Source organism: Anabrus simplex, chromosome 8, assembly GCF_040414725.1.
Source record: "Anabrus simplex isolate iqAnaSimp1 chromosome 8, ASM4041472v1, whole genome shotgun sequence".
NCBI classification, from domain to species: domain Eukaryota; kingdom Metazoa; phylum Arthropoda; class Insecta; order Orthoptera; family Tettigoniidae; genus Anabrus; species Anabrus simplex.
The window spans coordinates 96,794,292-96,815,584 of record NC_090272.1 but is presented as its reverse complement, the minus strand read 5'-3'; the positions used below and the strand labels follow the sequence as shown (position 1 = coordinate 96,815,584).

General features: G+C 39.8%; 1 protein-coding gene across 2 annotated transcripts in view; it reads left to right on the top strand.

Annotated features, from left to right (window-relative positions):
• Positions 1-21,293, top strand: part of LOC136878853 (DDB1- and CUL4-associated factor 6) — a 213,665-nt gene that overhangs the window by 13,223 nt on the left and 179,149 nt on the right. For both annotated transcript variants that reach the window (XM_067152392.2, XM_067152391.2), the window contains exon 2: positions 20,215-20,369. In XM_067152392.2, the coding sequence (XP_067008493.1) occupies positions 20,215-20,369 (155 nt within the window). The remainder of the gene's footprint in view (positions 1-20,214; positions 20,370-21,293) is intronic.

Genomic DNA, 21,293 nt, shown 5'->3' with positions numbered 1-21,293 from the left:
AATGCACTAAGAGACTTTGTCTCATTATCAAAAATTGATGCCTGCTTGGCCATCAGATGATATAGATGTTGATTCCCATAGGGAATCTGAAATATTTGTCCTGAATGAGTAAATTTATAATACCAATATAAATGGTCCGTTATTGGACATTATAAATTTTCCATTTAAATCATTCCTGGTTGCCAGCGTTTCGCCCTCCTGTGCTAGGGTGGGCTCATCAGTTGGTACCTAGCACACCTACCAATACGCTGGCTAGTGCATACCGTGGAGGCCACTGCGTAGGCTAACTGGAGCCACCGGCAGTGCCAATGCACTAAGAGACTTTGTCTCATTGTCAAATATTGATGCCTGCTTGGCCATCAGATGATATAGATGTTGATTCCCATAGGGAATCTGAAATATTTGTCCTGAATGAGTAAATTTATAATACTAATATAAATGGTCCGTTATTGGACATTATAAATTTTCCAGCTAACTCATTCCTGGTTGCCAGCGTTTCGCCCTCGTGTGCTAGGGTGGGCTCATCAGTTGGTACCTAGCACACCTACCAATACGCTGGCTAGTGCATACCGTGGAGGCCACTGCGTAGGCTAACTGGAGCCACCGGCAGTGCCAATGCACTAAGAGACTTTGTCTCATTATCAAAAATTGATGCCTGCTTGGCCATCAGTTGATATAGATGTTGATTCCCATAGGGAATCTGAAATATTTGTCCTGAATGAGTAAATTTATAATACCAATATAAATGGTCCGTTATTGGACATTATAAATTTTCCAGCTAACTCATTCCTGGTTGCTAGCGTTTCACCCTCGTGTGCTAGGGTGGACTCATCAGTTGGTACCTAGCACCTAAGGGAATCAACATCTATATCATCTGATGGCCAAACAGGCGTCAATTTTTGATAATGAGACAAAGTCTCTTAGTGCATTGGCACTGCCGGTGGCTCCAGTTAGCCTACGCAGTGGCCTCCACGGTATGCACTAGCCAGCGTATTGGTAGGTGTGCTAGGTACCAACTGATGAGCCCACCCTAGCACATGAGGGCGAAACGCTGGCAACCAGGAATGAGTTAGCTGGAAAATTTATAATGTCCAATAATGGACCATTTATATTGGTATTATAAATTTACTCATTCAGGACAAATATTTCAGATTCCCTATGGGAATCAACATCTATATCACCCTTGATAATGCCGAACGCAGTCTTCGGTGAAACATCGGGACCATCACATACTTCTGGACCACGGCCTACATGCCCAGAAAACACTGACATGATTTGTAATGCCGGTCGTGAAAGCCTCCATTGTTATAAGTAACTTTACTTTTATAGTTTTTTACAATTTGCTTTACGTAGCAGCGTCACAGATAGGTCTTCTAGTGACAATGAGATAGGAAAGGGCCTTAATTAAGGTACAGCCCGAGCATTTGCTGGCTGGTGTGAAAATGGGAAACCATGCAAAACCATCTTCAGGGCTGCTGACAGTGGGGTTCAAACCCACTATTTCCCGGATGCAAGCTTACGGCTGCGTGCCCTTAACCGCATGGCCAATTCCAATACCTGAACAGGCAGTAGTGATGTTCAAGCAGTGACATAGCCGCTAACAACAACAACAACAGAGTATCGTCCTCCATGTCCAGTGGAGTGCGCTCTGCAAGGGAAACAGTACTGAAGTTCTGCCCAAATATAAACAGTGTGACATTTTCCATACCACCAGTATCAATAGTCATTGCCACTGGATAAAATTTATACAAATGTTGTGTCACTCCCAATGTTCGGTACAGATTGGTGTGATTTCTAACTGTGACAAAATTAATGTACTTGTAATGATTTAGGCCAACTGTGGCAAAATTGTGACTGGCATTTACATTTTGACTCTCTGTTCTCTATCTTCTCTCTGGCCAGCAGTCAATTTATTTTCTATTTATATACGACATATTGCTAATGGTGTATGTCAGGGTCTCTCTCGAAACTATGTCAAGGAAACAGAATTTTCAAGTAGGATGAGAAGTTTCATTTTTTGCTGTGGATATGGTGAAAATATTAACTTAAATGACTCATTTGTTCACAAGTACTACATGAAAAATGGAAAATTGCAATACAACATCAAACAGCTTTATAAATTCATGTGACCCACAATATGTAATATTGAAGGGTAGGTATTATTATTATTATTATTATTATTATTATTATTATTATTATTATTATTATTATTATTATGTCCGGCTCCATGGCTAAATGGTTAGCGTGCTGGCCTTTGGTCACAGGGGTCCCGGGTTCGATTCCCGGCAGGGTCGGGAATTTTAACCTTGATTGGTTAATTTCGCTGGCACTGGGGCTGTGTGTGTGTGTCGCCTTCATCATCATTTCATCCTCATCACGACGCGCAGGTCGCCTACTGGCGTCAAATCAAAAGACCTGCACCTGGCGAGCCGAACTTGTCCTCGGACACTCCCGGCACTAAAAGCTATACGCCATTTCATTTCATTATTATTATTATTATTATTATTATTATCATCGTCATTGGAATGATTATCGGTCTTTATTACTGGACAAATAATTTTAATTTTGGTTAATTAATAGGTCTAGATCCAGCAAAGCGTCTTCTGGAATTGAAAGTAAACAATAAACCGTAACTTGTAATACAAAAAGCATGATACTAAGTCAGACTTGCTTCACTTCACTTTTGGGTTTCCTATGTTCTAGATAGGTGCTTTACACATTGCATTACCTAGGTGCACAGTAACATTGTCTCCATGGTTTTAGACCAACTTAAGAGACATTTCGTCAATTGTTGGTATCATGACCCTGGGCGCTGTGAATGGGGTGTATTTGCACCCCCTTGGCAAATTAAAATGTTGGTTAAAATGAAAAATTTTCCAAGAAAAACAGGGGATGTAATATAGAATTCAATTTATTTAATTGAACATAAATTCAATTCATACAAGCTAATGAACATGCAGTAAAACTTCAGAAAATGTAGTCCATTTAAAGATAAATTGGAACAAAATCTTGTATCTTCTTGGCTACTGTCAAAATTGGTTTTTCACATTGTCAATAAATTCACTGTTCTGAGTCCACATAGCCTACCATCTTCCATCATAGACAGATTCCGAGTCTTGACATACCGTAATAGTCCAGAGTGTGCTTTCAGTACTTCATCTTGTGACTGGGAGAGTCAGGCTGATCTTGATGGCCTCAGCTACAGCTGGGTAGAATGGTGTCACAGATTATATCAGCATACTCAAGGGATTCATATGGGGGTTCCTTCCTGCTTCCAAAGCTATACCATTTGGCAGCCTCAGCCATAAGATTTGATATATTTAACCATAATGTAAGAAAAATAGCCCCTTGGCAAATTAAAATGTTGGTTAAAATGAAAAATTTTCCAAGAAAAACAGGGGATGTAATATAGAATTCAATTTATTTAATTGAACATAAATTCAATTCATACAAGCTAATGAACATGCAGTAAAACTTCAGAAAATGTAGTCCATTTAAAGATAAATTGGAACAAAATCTTGTATCTTCTTGGCTACTGTCAAAATTGGTTTTTCACATTGTCAATAAATTCACTGTTCTGAGTCCACATAGCCTACCATCTTCCATCATAGACAGATTCCGAGTCTTGACATACCGTAATAGTCCAGAGTGTGCTTTCAGTACTTCATCTTGTGACTGGGAGAGTCAGGCTGATCTTGATGGCCTCAGCTACAGCTGGGTAGAATGGTGTCACAGATTATATCAGCATACTCAAGGGATTCATATGGGGGTTCCTTCCTGCTTCCAAAGCTATACCATTTGGCAGCCTCAGCCATAAGATTTGATATATTTAACCATAATGTAAGAAAAATAGCCCTTGTTAGTTCGTAAAACCATTCTGTAAACCTGTTTTGACTTTTACAAAGAAGTAGGCTAAATAAGTATTTAAAAAATATTAGAAATAACTTACAATTAAATGGCGTAAAATGGACATCACATTTTAGGTGCATTAATGCCTTAAAAGCAGATCATTCCAATTTTGAATTTTAAACATTTTCCCAGAGCGCCCCAATCTCTACTTCCTGCAAACCACCTGGAACTGCATTCCACCATAAGGAATTATGCCAGCATCCATATTCATGACTGATAATTGTGTAGGTATCTTATATATTCTTCTTCTTAGAGTTTGTTCCGCCTTAGTCCAGGGTCTGCTTTTTACATGATAATCACTACCTGTGCTGATCGAGGGGCATCAGGAGTGACACTGGGCATCAGGAGTGACACTGAGGAATTTTATATTGTTCTTCACCTGATCAAGCCAGAATTTCTTGGCTCAGCCTCAGGGTGAAGATCTTTCTGGGCCAAGTAGAATGCCCTTCAGACCACAGAATGTTCATTACTATGAACAAGATGGCCATACTAACACATATGGGCCTCTCACATTTTCTCTTGTACGGGTGCCACTCCAAGACTGCCTCCACTGTCCGTATTGACACAGACATATGCGTTGGGAAGGGTGTTACTGTCCGAACAGGTGAGGGAGTCATGGTATTTGAACTGTGACCACCTTTGTTTAGATTCTCGCTACCAGTTTGAATGGTTCCATCTGTTATTACATAAAATATATTTTGTATTTGCCGGCCCCTTGGTGTAAGGGTAGCGTGTCTGCCTCTTACCCGGAGGCCCCGGGTTTGATTCCTGGCCAGGTCAGGGATTTTTGCCTGGACCTGAGGGCTGGTTCGTGGTCCACTCAGCCTACGTGATTACAATTGAGGAGCTATCTGATGGTGAGATACCAGCCCCGGTCTAGAAAGCCAAGAATAACGGCCGAGGGGATTCATCATGCTGACCACATGACACCCCGTAATCTGCAGACCTTCGGGCTGAGCAGCGGTTGCTTGGTAGGCCAAGGCCCTTCAAGGGCTGGAGTGCCATGGGGTTTGGTTTGGTTATATTTTGTATTTGATTCCGTATTGACAAAACATGTACTACTCTTTTTAATATGTTTAATGTTTTAGAGATCTAATATTCACTGATTGTATTGTATTGAAAAAGGTGGACAGTTACATCTCTCAAATAATTTCATGGTTTTGTCTGTCTGCAGTCCATTCTCCATGTTTTCTGTTTTCTTGATGTCTGACTTCCCATGCTTGCGTTTGTTGCTGTAGGTCCTGGCACTTCTCACCTGCCAAGAAAACCAGAACCGATCCCACTAATATGAATAGGAAATGATGGTGTGATTACAGCAGGACATCACATGATGATACTGGTGTTATTGTACAGGAGCAGAGTGCAACAGACATGCTCTTAGGGAACACCATATGACTGAAATGCCTGCCAGATCAGCTCATGAGGAATTCATTCGAATGCCTTCCTAGATCTAGAAAGGCTGCATAGACTGGCTTGTTCTTCTGTGTGTCTCTCCATGACCAGTCTGACAGCATGGTTGGCTTCTGCCATTCCACTGCCCTCACAAAGCCACAATAGTTAGCCGTGATGTTGGTTATGTTGCGGAGGCAGCTATTAAGGACGCACTCAAAGATCTTCATTCTATGACAGAGCAGTCGAATGGATCAATAGTTGGCACATTCTTTGATGACACTCTTGCTCTTCCAAATGAGTGCTGTAATGCTGGTGGTTCAGGCTTGTGGCACTGTGCCTTTCTTCACATTCTTGTTGAATAAGGATGCCAGAATTTCGGTACCATGCTGGTCAAGCATTTTCCAGGTCTTGGCGGGGATGTCATCAGGGCAGATTGCCTTCCCATTCTTCATCTTACTAATGACCTATTGAACTTTTGCTGTTGAGATGGGCAGAACTAGTTCAGAGACTCTACTGGATCTTTGATTCGGTGAATGGCAGAACTCCTTGTTGCTGATCTTGGAGAGCAGCTACTCCATCAGCTCAGGACTGCAGCCAAATCTTGGTGGACATGATGGTTTTCATAATTGATGTTCATGACATGTCCAAAGTCCTTGGTTGACTGATAATGGGAATTGGCTAGGTAGATTTTATTTGTCCCCTCTGTGTGTACAGCTGTTCGTATAGCTTCGTGAAATGTTGGGCTTTAGCTATTGCGACATCTCATTTCACTGCAGACTTCAAGTTCTTGTACTGCTGATGATCGGCACTGAGGCATGAGGCCTGCCAAGACTTTTAGGGCAGCTGCTTCTTCTTGATCGCTGCCTGCATGATGTCAGTACAACACCAGACTTGCGTGTCGATAAATAACCTGCCAGGCTTTGTCTTTCAGATTGTATCAGCTGCCACAGCATGAATGTGGTCTACAATTCTGTTCCATATGGCCTCTGTCAGTTGTATGGGATCGATGGTCAGTGTGCAACGAGTGTCTGCCAGTGCTTGCTCCTGTGCTTGGGTAGCTTCCACCACGATGCATTTAGGCCCAATCATGCAGCGCCTTGCTTACCGTCCAAGGTCAAACATAAGGTCAGTGACCAGGAGTCAGTGTTTGGGAGCAATGTTGTTCAATGGGATGACTTTGGTGTTCATAATCAGCTTGTAATCACTGTGTTGTAGCAGCGAGTAGTCAATCTAGGATGTCCGTCTGCCACTATAATAAGTAATAAGGTGGGCGGGCTGTTTCTTAAAGTAGGTGTTGGCAGTGGCGAGATCATGCAGTTCTGCACAGTCGAGAATGCAGCAGTGATCATCGTTCCTGTTGCCAAAGCTCTATCCTACGTGGGGGTATCTGTCCCTCATCGATCCTATGTTGCCGTTGAGGTTCCCATTAATGAATATGTGCTCACTCAGGGCAAACTATCATATACGAGCATGGCACTATTCCAGAATTCTTCTTTCTCCTTCTCTGGGCAACCTGACTGGCGTGCATTGCAGGAGACTACTCAAAAGTATCATTGTTGGAGCCAACTTTGTTGGAGATCAGCTGGTTGGCAATACCCAAAACTTTGACTATACTGTCTTGTAGCCTCCCACGTAGTCACCATGACGCAATTCTGATTTGACCTTCGCCCATAATAAGAGATCTTGTAGCTATCACCATTATCCTTAGCCTTTGCCTCGTGTACACAGGCAATATCTATGCCTCAAATCTTCAAGACCACTCCAACCAGTGAGCAGTACCGATGTTGATAATGGCTAGATGTAGCATCTAACTAAACCACTACAAAAGAGTATCGAGCAAAGGAGTCTGAAAAATGCTGCAGCTGTCACTCCTGAGGTGCATATTGTAATAGTTCTTCCCCTTATGCAGTCACTACCACCACTGTCTCATATGCTATTGATTAATATAAATTCTATAGAATATTTGTAAAACATCCATTTACTTTAAGCAATGCTGTTTTGTATTTTATACCTAACGTACCTGCCAATGCCACCCAGTCATCTCTTCTATCGGAACATTATACAATTCTTTTTGGGACTTTTTCGGAATGTTGTGTGTAGCGTTTTCAAAAAACAGGTTCATTTTCAGCTATCTCATTCTGGCAAATAGGAGAGAGCTGAAAATGTGTGGAATTTAAACAAATGTATTCAAGAGGGTAGGTAAACAAATTATTTGGTTTGATCAGACTAATTTCAGTTTGTTGGCGAAATAGGGGACGCAGTCTTGCTCTTTGAGAGCTGGACAGCAAATGCCAACAGCAGGAGGACCAAAGGTTCACCTCTTTGGAGCAATTTTAGCGGTAGACATTGTGATAATGGAGACAAAGAGGGGTTCATTCATAGCTGCGTCAGCAAATAATTGGGTTGCATCCTTCATTGGTAAGAGATGGGCAACCAACTCAGTGAGTTAGTGATAGTGTGTGATAACTAGGGCCCGGATTTTTTGGTTTTAAACTATTTTATTCGTTGCTAGTTAACTGCAGTATTTTAACTTGCTTATCCATTTCATTACCATTGGAGTAAATTACCCAAATCTCATAAAACCTAAAAATAACTAAATAAGACATTAAAACCTAAAAAAAAAAACTAAATGAGCTATTCAAGACAATATTACGTTGTTTTGAAATAGAAGTACCAAATATTAATGAAAATGAATGATTTGAAAAAAAATAAACATTATGCACGACTTTTTGAAACAGCTTCATGGTTTTGGAACTGGAAGTGGTTTGTAAGTATAACTAGTGCGAGCGAAACAACGTGATACGATACTATTCCAGCAGGGTACAGCACAGATGAAGAGGCAACCCTCTGGCGTTCACTGACCTGTATCTAGCAGGTACAAGCCCGCCTAACTTGCCAGCTTCAGTGCATCTCTCGTTGTGTACGGTCGACTTCCGCCAGCTACTACGCTGTTCACTGTTTATCTCTATACACATTATTGTGCGACAGACTAAAATTAATTTTCCCTATAAATCGGTTTATTACTGAAGGCAGTTTACGAAGATGCATCTCAGAAGTAGCGATGCCTAAAGGCAAGTCATCTCGAAGTTGGTTGATTTCCCAGTGGATTGGTAACGATCCGGACTTTACTACAGTCTGCCAAAAGCAGGTAAGGAATTATTTAGCATACCTCCAATTCAAAAAAATCCCCATTACTGTAATGAAAAGAAAGTTTTATAAAAAATAATAAATGAGTTAACATAAATATTATGGGCTCTCATAAGACGAATGCTGCAAAGCAAACCTCGAATGAGTAATAGTACAGTACGCGGAACTTTTAGTGATACCTGGTTTTACGGGGGTGAGGAGTAAGGAGTGAGCTCCTCCAGTTCCAGTAATACTGCCAAATTGAATGGAAATGAAATCTGAATTGAATCGAAAGTATGATCGATCGATATGAATTTTCTAAACCTTTATTATCTTAGCATGAATTCTCTGAAATATCACTTCTACAATCGTCTTTGCTACCTGCAGTACTATTAATTCTCAGACATATCACTTCCACAATCACTTTCACAATCATCACTGCTATCTGCAGTACTATTAATTACAATCTCGTCCATGACTGTTTCCATGACACCGTCGTGCCTCCAGTATTCCCCTTCCAGTTCTTTCACCTTTCTGCAATACACCTCCCAATCTACGGCAGATACTAAGTGGAATGCCCTGATGGTCTGTCGTCGTAAGTTAATTGCTGATATGTCTCCCGCAATATTGCGTCTTTTGAATTCGCATTTTATTTTTGCGCATGCCAATTCAATGGCGTTCAGATCACAGTTGTGTGGGGGAAGAAGACTAAGGACGGCGTGACCTGTTTCACCAGCCATGACATCAACGGCATGAATTTTATTAGGAGGCCTGTTTTCCTCACTCATGTTCAATCCTAACCTATATTTTGGCTTTGCTGTGTAAACAACAACAGTACTAGTTCGTAAAGTGTACGCCAGATGTCTCACGGCGATGCATAATCGATTCATAGTTTGTGTTTCAAAGGTTGCCAGTAAGAATCTCGAAGATAAACCGAGGTCTACCGATTCAGCACTAGGGATTCCAGGTAAACCTCATATTATACTGTGCAAGATGCTGGAAAAAACGAACCATAGCACCATAGCTTGCACTGTCATAGATGCTCTTTGCATTCTTTGGCCAAGAGAAAAACAGGATGACAAGTTTTTACTTCTTTTGAGTGACAGTGCGGCGTATACAGTATGATCAAAGCTGGTGAAGTATTGAAGAGTTTCTACCCTAACATGCTGCATGTAACTTGCATAGCCCATGGCTTACACAGATTGGCTGAAGAGGTTAGAAATAATTTTCCAGGAGTAAACAGTATTCTTTCTTCTGTGAAAAAGGTGTTTCTTAAAGCTCCTAGACACATCCTCACATTCAAAGAAATGTAGCCTCAAACTCCTCTTCCTCCCGAACCCATCTTCACTCGTTGGGGGACATGGCTCAATGAAGCCGTATACTATGCCAATCACTTTGAAGACATTAAAAATGTTTTAAATTCTTTTGATGTCGATGATGCACTCTGCATAGCGAAGGCTGAAACAGCTCTCACGAACAAGAACGTTGTTTCACTTGCCTTCATTAGGGTATACTTTTCTGATCTTCCTGTAGCTATTGAGCGTGAGTGGGCATCGTTGCCATTAAAAGATGTAATAGAAGTTGTGGACTTCAGTTCGAAGAAGGAAATACCAGGACCAGTGGGTGCAGCCTATTCACTCAAGCTCACCAAAATTCTGCAGCAGAACCCTGGATTTTCAACAATGAAGAATGTGTCTGCAATACTTCAGGGAGAAGAAGTTACTGACGAGGTACCATGGGGACCAAGAGCTGTTGCTTCAATGAAGTTTGCTCCAATGACTTCTTGTTGTGTGGAGCATACGTTTTCCTGCTATAAGAATATTTTGAGAGATAACAGAAAAAGTTTTACTCTGCAAAATCTGGAAATGTATTTAGTTGCACAATGTAACAGCAAGTGCAAACTGTGTTCTATGCTTCTGAAAATGTTTCTTGATGCATTGGAAGTGACAAAAGTTTAACCTACATGAACCATTTATTGTATTTGTGCATAAATATTCTTTGTTATTTTAAATTTCGGTTGGTATGATGTGTTTGAAATGCTTTCATTAAGCCATTCGGTCCCATATGTAGAGTATATTTTGAAATAAGTGATATAGTTTTGTACTAGAGAGGCATGAAGGTTACAGTAAAGTACAAAAAGTTTGTATGAAGACACTAACTTTAGTAATGATTGAAATGATCATTAAAAACTATTTCAGGAAGATAAAAAGCTTAAAAACTATTTGAGCTATTAAAAAACTAAAAAAGGTTTTTAAAAACCTCAAAATCTGGGCCCTAGTGATAACACACCATGCCACTCCAGATTGGAAACAGTGGTTTATGTCACTGGAGCATCACTGTTGTGGTTAGCACCGTATTCACCCATACTCAATCCCATTGAGGTGATATGGTCCGAAGTAAAATCCTATGTCAAGACCCATCTCGTAGTACCTCCTGTTGCAGCTCCTGGAGTTCAAGAATAAAGACTCTTCTACTTAGAGGAAGTTATTGACCAAGCGAAAAATACCGTTGTGGGATAAGATTGTGGTTGTGCAGCACAACTCTGCAGCTTTGGTAATGGAAGATATGCCAGTAGGTTGTTAAAAGCTGTGCATAACTTGCATTTTCTCATGTAATTATCATTGTGGTAACTATCTCTAATGAGTTGATATATCAGCAATACAACAATCTTGTCTTAGAAAAATGTCATCAGACCATTATCTCAGGTTCTCCAGGCAAGATGTGAAGAGTGTGCTGGGACCTCTCTTCCCCTCAGTCTTTCCTGTATTATAATTTGTAGGAAGCTGTAGGTTTTCTGTTGCCTCATGATATAACTAGAGCCACACACGGATGCGGATATCCGCGAAGTTACTGCCTTGGCGGATGTAAACTGTATGGCAGTGTGGATAATTTTGCTGATATTTACAATATCCACAGATACCAATTCACGGATACGGATAATTAAGTTTATTAATTTTCACTTAGGTATACTCTTATTTTTGCTTGTCGTTAGGTGACCCTTGACAGTGGTATGGGAGAACTGTGCTATATATAAAGAGCCTTGAGACCATAAAGCCGTAAATGTGATCTAAGCCCAACTGGCTCCTGCCCACAATTAATGGAAGGAACAAAGATCAATACGTCGGTAGTTGTCGCAAGAGAAAATCTCTCGTAAACCTTTGACTGTGGGAGTCTGATGCCAGGTATCAGGCCTATTGTATTATATTAACAGATCTATCTGTTTCAATACCTTGGGTGTAAAATACTGTACTTAATATTTACAATATCCGCGGATAACAATTTGCACATGCGGATAACCATATACGGGTGCGGATGAAGGAAGTTGCAGAGTGGATGCGGATAATATTTTGTATAACCGTGCAGAGCTCTAGATATAATCAAAGTAGGAGAGCTTCTTGATGTTAATAGCCCTATAGAATTCTAATAATTAATGTTGTTGGCTTTACATTCCACTAACTACTTTTACGGTTTTTGGAGACGTCAAGATGCTGGAATTTAGTCCCACAGGAGTTCTTTTACGTACCAGTAAATCTATCGACACGAGGCTGATGTGTTTGAGCACCTTCAAATACCACCGGACTGAGCCAGGATTGAACCTGCCAAGTTGGGGTCAGAAGGCCAACACCTCAACAATCTGAGTCACTCAGCCCGGCTACAGAATTCTTTTTCTGTACACATCCTAGTTCGTATCCCCTCATTTCATATTTTCTCCACTCAGGTGATATGAAGCATGTGACAGTATACTCAGATTTCAAATGCTTAGCCATTTCATGTGGTGGCTCAGCAGATATTCTGGAAAAATAGATTATTTGAACATATTGATGAAAGCAAATTCAAAAACAAACCCTGGTATTATGAATGAAGGAAAGAAGGGAGGCTGAGGAAGTTGCCGTTAAAATTAGTGGGGAGGGCTAATTCAACACTCTCTCACCAGAGGTTGCTAATTAAGTATGATCATAAATTATATAAATATTGAAAGTATACATTTCAAGGTTATTTATCATAGTAAATCCTCACTAATACCGGTATAAGTGGTTTCTCGTTAGGGTAATGATATGTAACCTTTCAATTTAGTTATAACTATATCGGATATTAAATTAAATTGGGTAAGAAGAACATAAGGCAGCAGGATTTGGACTGAAACATGAGTATAGATTAGGAGTGATGGATTTCATGGGAGAGAGCTGTAAGGGAAATGTATTTGCCCTGATCTGGCTCTACTTAGATAAGGTAGAATTGACTGCTAGAATATTTAATTATTCCAATTAGAATTGGACTGAAATGTGTAACATTCTCAAATATTCAATTCTCCAGTGCTTTTGTATGTCAGATTTGTCTAATTATTGAGTTAGTATAACTGTAAATAGACTAAAAATGTCCTAATCTTTATTCTTGAGGGAATTGCATAAAGAACATGAAAGGAAAAGTGTTGTCAAAATAGCAGCTGTCGGTGATAGGATTCAAACATTGGGTCTCTGATCATTGCAGCTAGTTTGTTGTGGACCATGAGTTAACTCCTTCAACCATTGACGTTAGCTCAGATTTCTAGTAGCACATGTCTGCTACTGTAATAGAGTGGACAGGATTGGCTACTTTCCATTAATAGTTCATTGTGTTATTGCTGTAACTATGGGTTACCATCTGGGAATTCCAAATCCTTACGTATTCAATCAATTTTATCATAGCTGACTGAAAGCAGTGGAAATTGATTACTGTATATGAGCTTACACTTAACTTGTTCGATCTAAATAGAATTATATAAAAATTTGAACTACCAACTTTGGGCCGATGACCTTAGATGTTAGGCCCCTTTAAACAACAGGCATCATCATCAAGCTACCAACAGTATCCTGATACTATATTTCTTCACTACTGAAATGTAATGCAGACTATGATTTGGCTTGTGCAAGTTCTGGAGACTGCCTTAGGAGGGAGATTGGCTCCCAGTCTGGCTATCAACTATGCTTGAAATGTTTTTTTTGTAGTTTTCCATCTCCACTCAAAATTAACAACCTTGTAAGGACTGTACACATTTCCTTACCTATATTAGCTATAATTTTCTTCCAGATGGACATTTAAGTACAAACCACAGTAACACAGATAGGATTTACCCTTCTTTTTTTTTTAATGCTATTGGTTCAGGGCGTCGACCCATGTGGATCTTTTGCCCCTACTGGTACCATATTGTATGAAGCTGAGTGTAATTGGAATGGCGGTAGTGAGGAAAGGAAGATTAAGGACGTCACAAACACTCAGTCCCCAGGCCAGGGATATTAATCATTACAATTTAAAAATCCTGACTCGGGCAGGAATCGAACCCGGGGCTGCTGGGTGACAGGCAGACGCGTTGCCCCGTACACTGCGGGGCCGGTAACAAATTATTATTTCATCTGAAAAGGCACTATGGAATGTGATTGATAATTTATTTACATGTGAAATAGCTGTTTGTGGCTCATAATTCCAAGTTCATGAGTTCAATCCCGGCTGAAGGACGGTGGCAGCACAATAGTTGTCATCAGAAAAAATCAGAATTGACTCACCTATAGTATCCATTCCAGTAGATTCCTGTTTCATTATTAGATGGTAGCACAATCAGAATTTCAAAATTGGTAGACAGGTCACCTCGATGGCACCATTTCAGAAGGTCTGCATGTGGTAGTGGAGGCCATATCATGATGATGGTTATTATTATTATTATTATTATTATTATTATTAATAATAATTCAAAATTTTACAATTGGGTTTATGAGCTTCTTCAGTAAAATGTTCATGGAAGAAGTACTATTTAGTACATACGCATATATGCTCTATGCATACCGGTGTATACTTACATTGTTGACAAATAAATTTGACAGTTATTTATAGGATGTTTACTATACATAAATAATCAAAATTATTAGTTGATGATTTTCATTAATCCTCTGTATATAGTGGATGGTTCACGCCAATAAACTTCCTTACTATATGGCAAGTGGCCAGGATTGCTGCTTTTTGTAATTCTTTGTAAGTGAGAGGGTGGAAATTAATTATATTATTATTTAATGATAGGACATCTCATCAAAGATCTAGAATGAGCTTTCTGTGACCAAGCTTGATAGCTGCAGTCGCTTAAGTGCAGCCAATATCCAGTATTCAGGAGATAGTGGGTTCGAACCCTACTGTCAGCAACCCTGAAGATGGTTTTCCATGGTTTCCCATTTCCACACCAGGAAAATGCTGAGGCTGTACCTTAATTAAGGCCACGGTCCCTTCCTTCCCAGTCCTAGTCCTTTCCTGTTCCATCGTTGCCCTGAGACCTATTTGTGTCGGTGCAACGTACAGCCAATAGCAAAAGCGAGCTTTCTATGAATGAGATGGCCTATTTTATGTAAAATAACGGTAGTAGGCAACTCTGGAAACTGGCAAAAAGCGGTAATCTGGCCCAGCAGGGGAGGAGGCAATGCTTCTCATGTCAGCATCAAGCAAAAACCTTGCATAAATATTACCACATGTAATGCTCGTACTGCACGGAATTCGGGTAAATCAGAAAACATCAAAATGGAGGCAAAAGATCACAGTATCAGTGTATTAGGCTTTGCAAAACAAGATGGCATGATCAAGGGGAATTTCAGAAGGATGATTAAAGATACTATAATAATGTTGGTTTTACGTTCCACTAACTACTTTTGAAGGGTTTCTGAGAATCTGAGGTGCTGGAATTTTATCCACAGGAGTTCTTGTACATGCCTGTAAATCTACTTACACGAGGTTGATATATTTGATCACCTTCAAATACCTGAGTCAGGATCGAACCTGCCAAGTTGGAGTCAGAAGGCCAGCACCTCAACCATCTGGGCCACTTTGCGCAGCGATGATTATAGAGTAGTGAATTCTGTAAGTTTCAAGGCCAAAGAGGTGTAGCTTATGGTATAACATACGGTAGCCGTGCTGTTGGACAAAAGAACTACAGCCACTTGAAGGATGTAATGGTAATGAATCACAGGATGTTGGCAGTAAAGCTAGACTCATTACCTGTAGACACACTCACTGTCCAAGTTGATGGTTGCCCTGTTGTACTTCCTCTTAAAACAATAATCACCACCACCACCTATGCTCCAACATGCAGCAGTGAAGATCAGGAATTCAAGGATGTGTGTGATGAACTTGAAGACTTCCTTCAAGAAGACACAAGAACTAGTGACAATGTCATCATCATGGGGGTTTGGAACACCATAGTTGGTGTATGGTTCTGACAGCCCATGTGTTGGACAATTTGGGTCAGGAAGAAGGAATGAGATTTTACAACGAACACCACCTTTAAAGCCATATGAAGACATCTGTATACGTAGAATAGTCCTGAAGATCGTAAGTGCCGACTAGATTTCATCCTGGTGAAACATTGCTACAGAAATCAAACAGAAAGGTTTATGGCACTACTTGGAACTGATGCCAACACATATCACAAATGTTAAGAATCAAACAGGGGTTCAGGTGAAAAATGCTGAGGACTTACTAACTAGTGTTACTTGCAAATGTAAAATTAATTTACAAAATCACAATTGAGTCTAGAAAATAAATAATCACAGTAATGCATTTCTGATTTAAATACTATATGTCATTGTAAGGAAATGGGTTGAGAGAACACATGACCATGATATCCCAAGCTGTTGAATGAATTATGCCAAGAGCCATTGTAGGTTGTGCAGCTAGTAAGAAGTAAGAGTTTTGAGTTCTTGAGGGTACCATCAAAGACCTTCGACTCAGTCATAATGTGCTCCAAGTCTGTCTCTAACAATTAAGCATATGTAATGGCTGAGAATGTAAAGACCTTTAGTTGGTCGAACACAATAAACAAATATAAATTAAGACACAGAAACAGACTCAAAACAGTATTCCATCCAATCAAGAATATCCTCAAATTCTTCAAATTACATTTATAGAAAATAAAAATAATTTGTAAATTTACTGTATGTACCTAGGAGGCTGCTTGTGTCTGAAAATTGTTGCATGCTGAAAAATGAAAAGTAGACTGAAGAGATTCAAGCTACCATTATCACCTTCTTCTTCTTCTTCTTCTTCTTCTTCTTCTTCTTCTTCTTCTTCTTCTTCGTAGCCTTGTCCCAGTTTCTTGGGATTGGCACTGTATGTTAATAAAGCCCAGTTTTACAAACAGATGCACTTCCTGACACAACCCTATGTGGAGGGATGTATTCGCTATCGCATACTTTTGTAGTGGTTCATACCAGTAGTGTGTATCAACCTGTCGTGGCATTGAATCCTACATGAGGGTTGATGCATGCATCAATCAGTCACCACTGATCTGCATTTAGGTCAGGTGGCAGATTCCCTATCTGTTGCTTTCCTAGCCTTTTCTTAAATGATTGCAAAGAAATTAGAAATTTATAGAACATTTCCCTTGGTAAGTTAGTCCAATCCCTAACTTCCCTTCCTGTAAACGAATATTTGACCAAATTTGTCCTCTTGATTTCCAACTTTATCTTCATACCAGCTGATGTACCCGTGCTTCGCTATGGAATTCTCAGAAAGACTGTTTTTGCGGTTTTCCCAACTGAAGTCAGCATAGATCATTACAGTGATATCAGTTGGAATGTAGCGATTAAAAACAATGTTATCGTATAAAATACTCGATAAAATGAAAAACCACACATTTTTCACTTTTAACGAACAGTACTACGCTGCCGATCTAACAGTCCAAAGTTCCAATGCTGGAAAGACCAGGCCGCAGACAGCCGTGAACCACCTCTGCCATTATTCCATAATGTGCACACTGCTCATTCTAATCAGTGCCTCAGAGTAGGGATTGAATCGCTGGAATGCTATGGTGAACCAGTGTGTTACGTACCAGTAGTATTCAAAAATTTATGAACCAGAGGAAAGAAATTGCATGCTAAAGAAGAGAGATCTAACTTCCCGACTACTTCCCATCAATATTCAGGCAGGCTGTTATACTCAGTATGCAGCAGTAATCCCATCTATTGGAGATGAGTGGCAGCAGAAGGCACAGAGCATATCACAACAAACAATGGTCAATGTAATGTTATTGTTGATCAATTTTATGAGCTTCGACATTGTAGGCCTTCACATTTAGTTTTCTTCCGACTGTGTTATTAGGGCATCTTATAAAATTAGACTGTAATTCCTTATTACCCGACTTTACATACCGATTTTCATTAAAAATCTGTTTGGCCATCTTCTCATGACTTGGCGCTGATATGAACTTAGCAACAAAAATCCAAATTCATGAATATCTCTGTTATTATAACCAAACCAAACCCCATGGCGCAACAGCCCCGAAGGGCCACAGCCTACCAAGCGACCACTGCTCAGCCCGAGGACCTGCAGATTACAAGGTGTCATGTGATTAGCGCGACGGATCCTCTTGGCCATTATTCTTGGCTTTCTAGACCGGGGCCGCAATCTTACCATCAGGCAGCTCCTCAATTGTAATCATGTAGGCTGAGTGGACCTCGAACCAGCCCTCAGATCCAGGTAAAAATCCCTGACCTGGCCGGGAATCGAACCCGGGGCCTCTGAGTAAGAGGCATTCACGCTACCCCTACACTGCAGGGCCAGCTGTTGTTATAACCAGTATGGTAAAAATATATAAGACATAAATGATTGGAAATTTAAAAGTTATGTAGTATTTATCGATAGGACCAATAATAATATAAATATCTGAGAATTAAATTTTAGACCTTCCTCTAAACTACCATTTCATTCAGCGTAAATACAATTATTTTTGACCTAGATTGTAGCAACTTATTCCCAGACTTTACATACAGATTTTTATTATCTTCATCAGTTTTCTCGTGATGCACGTACATACAGACAGACGGAAAATTAAAAAGTGCATTTTCTTGTTACTGTGGACATGACCGATACAGAAATACAATTCTTTTTAAATTCTCATAAATGTACAGACAAAACCCTTATTTCATATATATGTATATTCGTCTACTAATGTCATTCCATGCCATCTTTCCACTGATGGTTCGGAACATACTACTTATGATAAAGATGTTGATTCCCGTAGGGAAACTGAAATATTTGTCACAAATGAGTAAATTTATAATACCAATTTAGTTAGTCCGTTATTGATCATTATAAATTTTTCAGCTAACTCATTCCTGGCTGCCAGCGTTTTGCCCACGGTATGCACTAGCCATGCGTCTTGGTTTGTGTGCCATTAACCAACTGATGAGCCCAACTTAGCACACTGGGGCAAAACACTGTATCGAGCTGTATCAATGCTAACGGAGGGCATTTTGAACATTGTTGAATGCTGGTAGGTTTTGTTCCTGTGTGTTTCCCATGCTTAATGTTCTTTGTAGAGTTGTAGAAAATGAGTTCTAACATGGAAATGCCCCATTACCATAAAAAAACATATTTTTCTTGTATGTGTGATGAATGTGTCCTGACGTTTAGCCATACCTTGTTGTTACACTCTGTATAATAAATTTAGAAAAAGTCGTTTTGTGTGAGTAAGGGCTTTTATTTCCTTGAACTTGTTTTTAGCAGGCCAGTATTTCAATGTTTTGGACTTTCTTACAAGATACTCTATGGAAATTTTGCACTTACATTCCTATATTTCCACGAACCTGCTACGCTAGCTTAGCAGGGAGAGAAGTGATACTCCCACGTGGCACGTCCCAGGTGGCGGATAGGCTGGTCCTAACCGGCTTGCCGGCGGACTTGAGGGAAATAAAATACCTCTCGCGGACCAAACACACAACCCCCTGTGGGCGGGGGACGCCGATGAAGAATACACTCACGGTATCCTCTGCCTGTCGTAAGAGGTGACTAAAAGGGGTGACCAAGGGATGATTGTCTTGGAACCATGAAACTACTTGTGATTGGTACCACCATGCGGAGAACATCATGGGTCGCTTTTACTTGCGCGTAGTACCACTATATTAGGTACCAAATAGGTTTGTGATTAGTAGCACACAGGAGCACCTGCGGTCAGCTTTTGCAGTACCTGTGATTAGAACCATCATATGAGCAGGACCATGGGATGATAGCTACCATGGTTCTGCCTTGCCTGTGATTAGTACCCACTATATGAGGAACACCACGGGATAGGGGAAGGTCCCTGTGGTTAGTACTCTTATGTGATGAACACCATAGGTTTGCGTTGCCTGTAAATGGCGCCGCAAAGTGAGAAAAACATAGGTCTGTATTATATGTCGAATGTCATAACCTGTGAATAGTACAATAATGTGTGGAATACCGCAAGACTTTGCTACTTTTGATTAGTACCGCAACAGGACAAATACCATGGTTCTACTTTCCTAGCGATCAGTACCGTTATGAGGGGCCGATAACTTGGATTTTGGACCCCCTTTAGACTGCAAGCATCATCGTTTCAGTGTTATGCTATAGCAGCAGTCCCTTGGTCAGTAATCCTATTCTTTTACGTCAGTTTGTGTGAATGTAAAGCATTGCGGGTCGCATCCACTGATTGTTTTAAATTCATGTCCATTCATTCTTCATTCTCACGCTTTGAATTCTGGAGAATTTTAGACTTTAAATTTGTCATTCCATTTCGTCTCATTTCGTACCATTAGGGGCCGATAACCTCGATGTTAGGCCCATTTAAACAACAATAATCATCATCATCATCATTCCTATATTTCTGTATCATATCCTGGTTTTACCTTTATCCAACTGTAAACATATATACTGTTTGTTCAAATGAATAATATAATCAAATTTTCTCATTATATTTGCAGACTATTTTTTGGTAATTCAACAGTAGATTTAACATGCAAATTGTTTGATCCTCAGGGAGCCTAGACCTGATTCAAAGACTACAGCTTGTGAAGAAGCTCCCAGTCCACAATGGCTGTGTGAACTCTATATGTTGGAATGAGACAGGAGAGTACATCTTGTCAGGCTCAGATGATCAACATTTGGTCGTCACTCATGGGTATAACTACAAGGTAACACAGATGCAAGAGTGTTTTATGTTGTTCATGTTTCGTAGTCTTTCTTTCTCAAGAAGTGTGATATATTGTTGTGCCATATTCTCTGGTTTTAGAATGTTGAATTTTTATCCCACTTCATAATAAACTGTAAGTGCTGCATAATAGATGCTTTTATGGTAAATGAAGCATTTTAAGACATATATGTTCAGAAATGTTTCTGCATTTTTATCTCTTAAAAACATTTCTCTTTCTTTCCTTCATAATTTTAGAGCACTTTTGGAGGATTCTGAAGTCAGGCATTTTTTGCTAATTTATAGGTCATCAAAATCCTAGCCCTTGCAGTTGCTAAGTGGTCTTACAAGAGTATGACATGGGTACTTACATTGCTTTCTAATTGTGGAGAAAAAAATTCAGTACGGCACTAATTTTCAGAATTACAGTCAGAAATTCTAAACCAACCTAAACCAACTTAACTCTCAGTAGAAGTATAAATATATCTTTATATCATATTGAAACTATTGATAGAAGAAAAATCACAGTTTTTCTTTTTGAAATTAATTTTTGGTGGCTGCATTTAATACAAGACTATGATTTCATATTGAAACCAGTTTGTTCAATTGAAGGATAATTTCTTTGAAGATAAACCTATCCAGTAGCGTAAATGTGACTTGTAGAAATTCTGTTGGACTGCAGATGAACTGATCAGTCTAAACATATTTTAAGTTATACTCGTAACAAAATGGAATGACTGCTCCAAACAAGTTTTGTTCAAGGAATATTGCTCGGACTGCTCAGCACAGAAACTACTTGCCTTTGCAGAGCTTTCAAGGCTTCTGAAGCCTCTCTGTGTCCCAAATACTACCTGAAGGTTTTCGTTAATTGGATGTTACTTTTTTAGAAAGGTCTCGGTGCAGGTCAATTAATTTTGGACATTAGAGC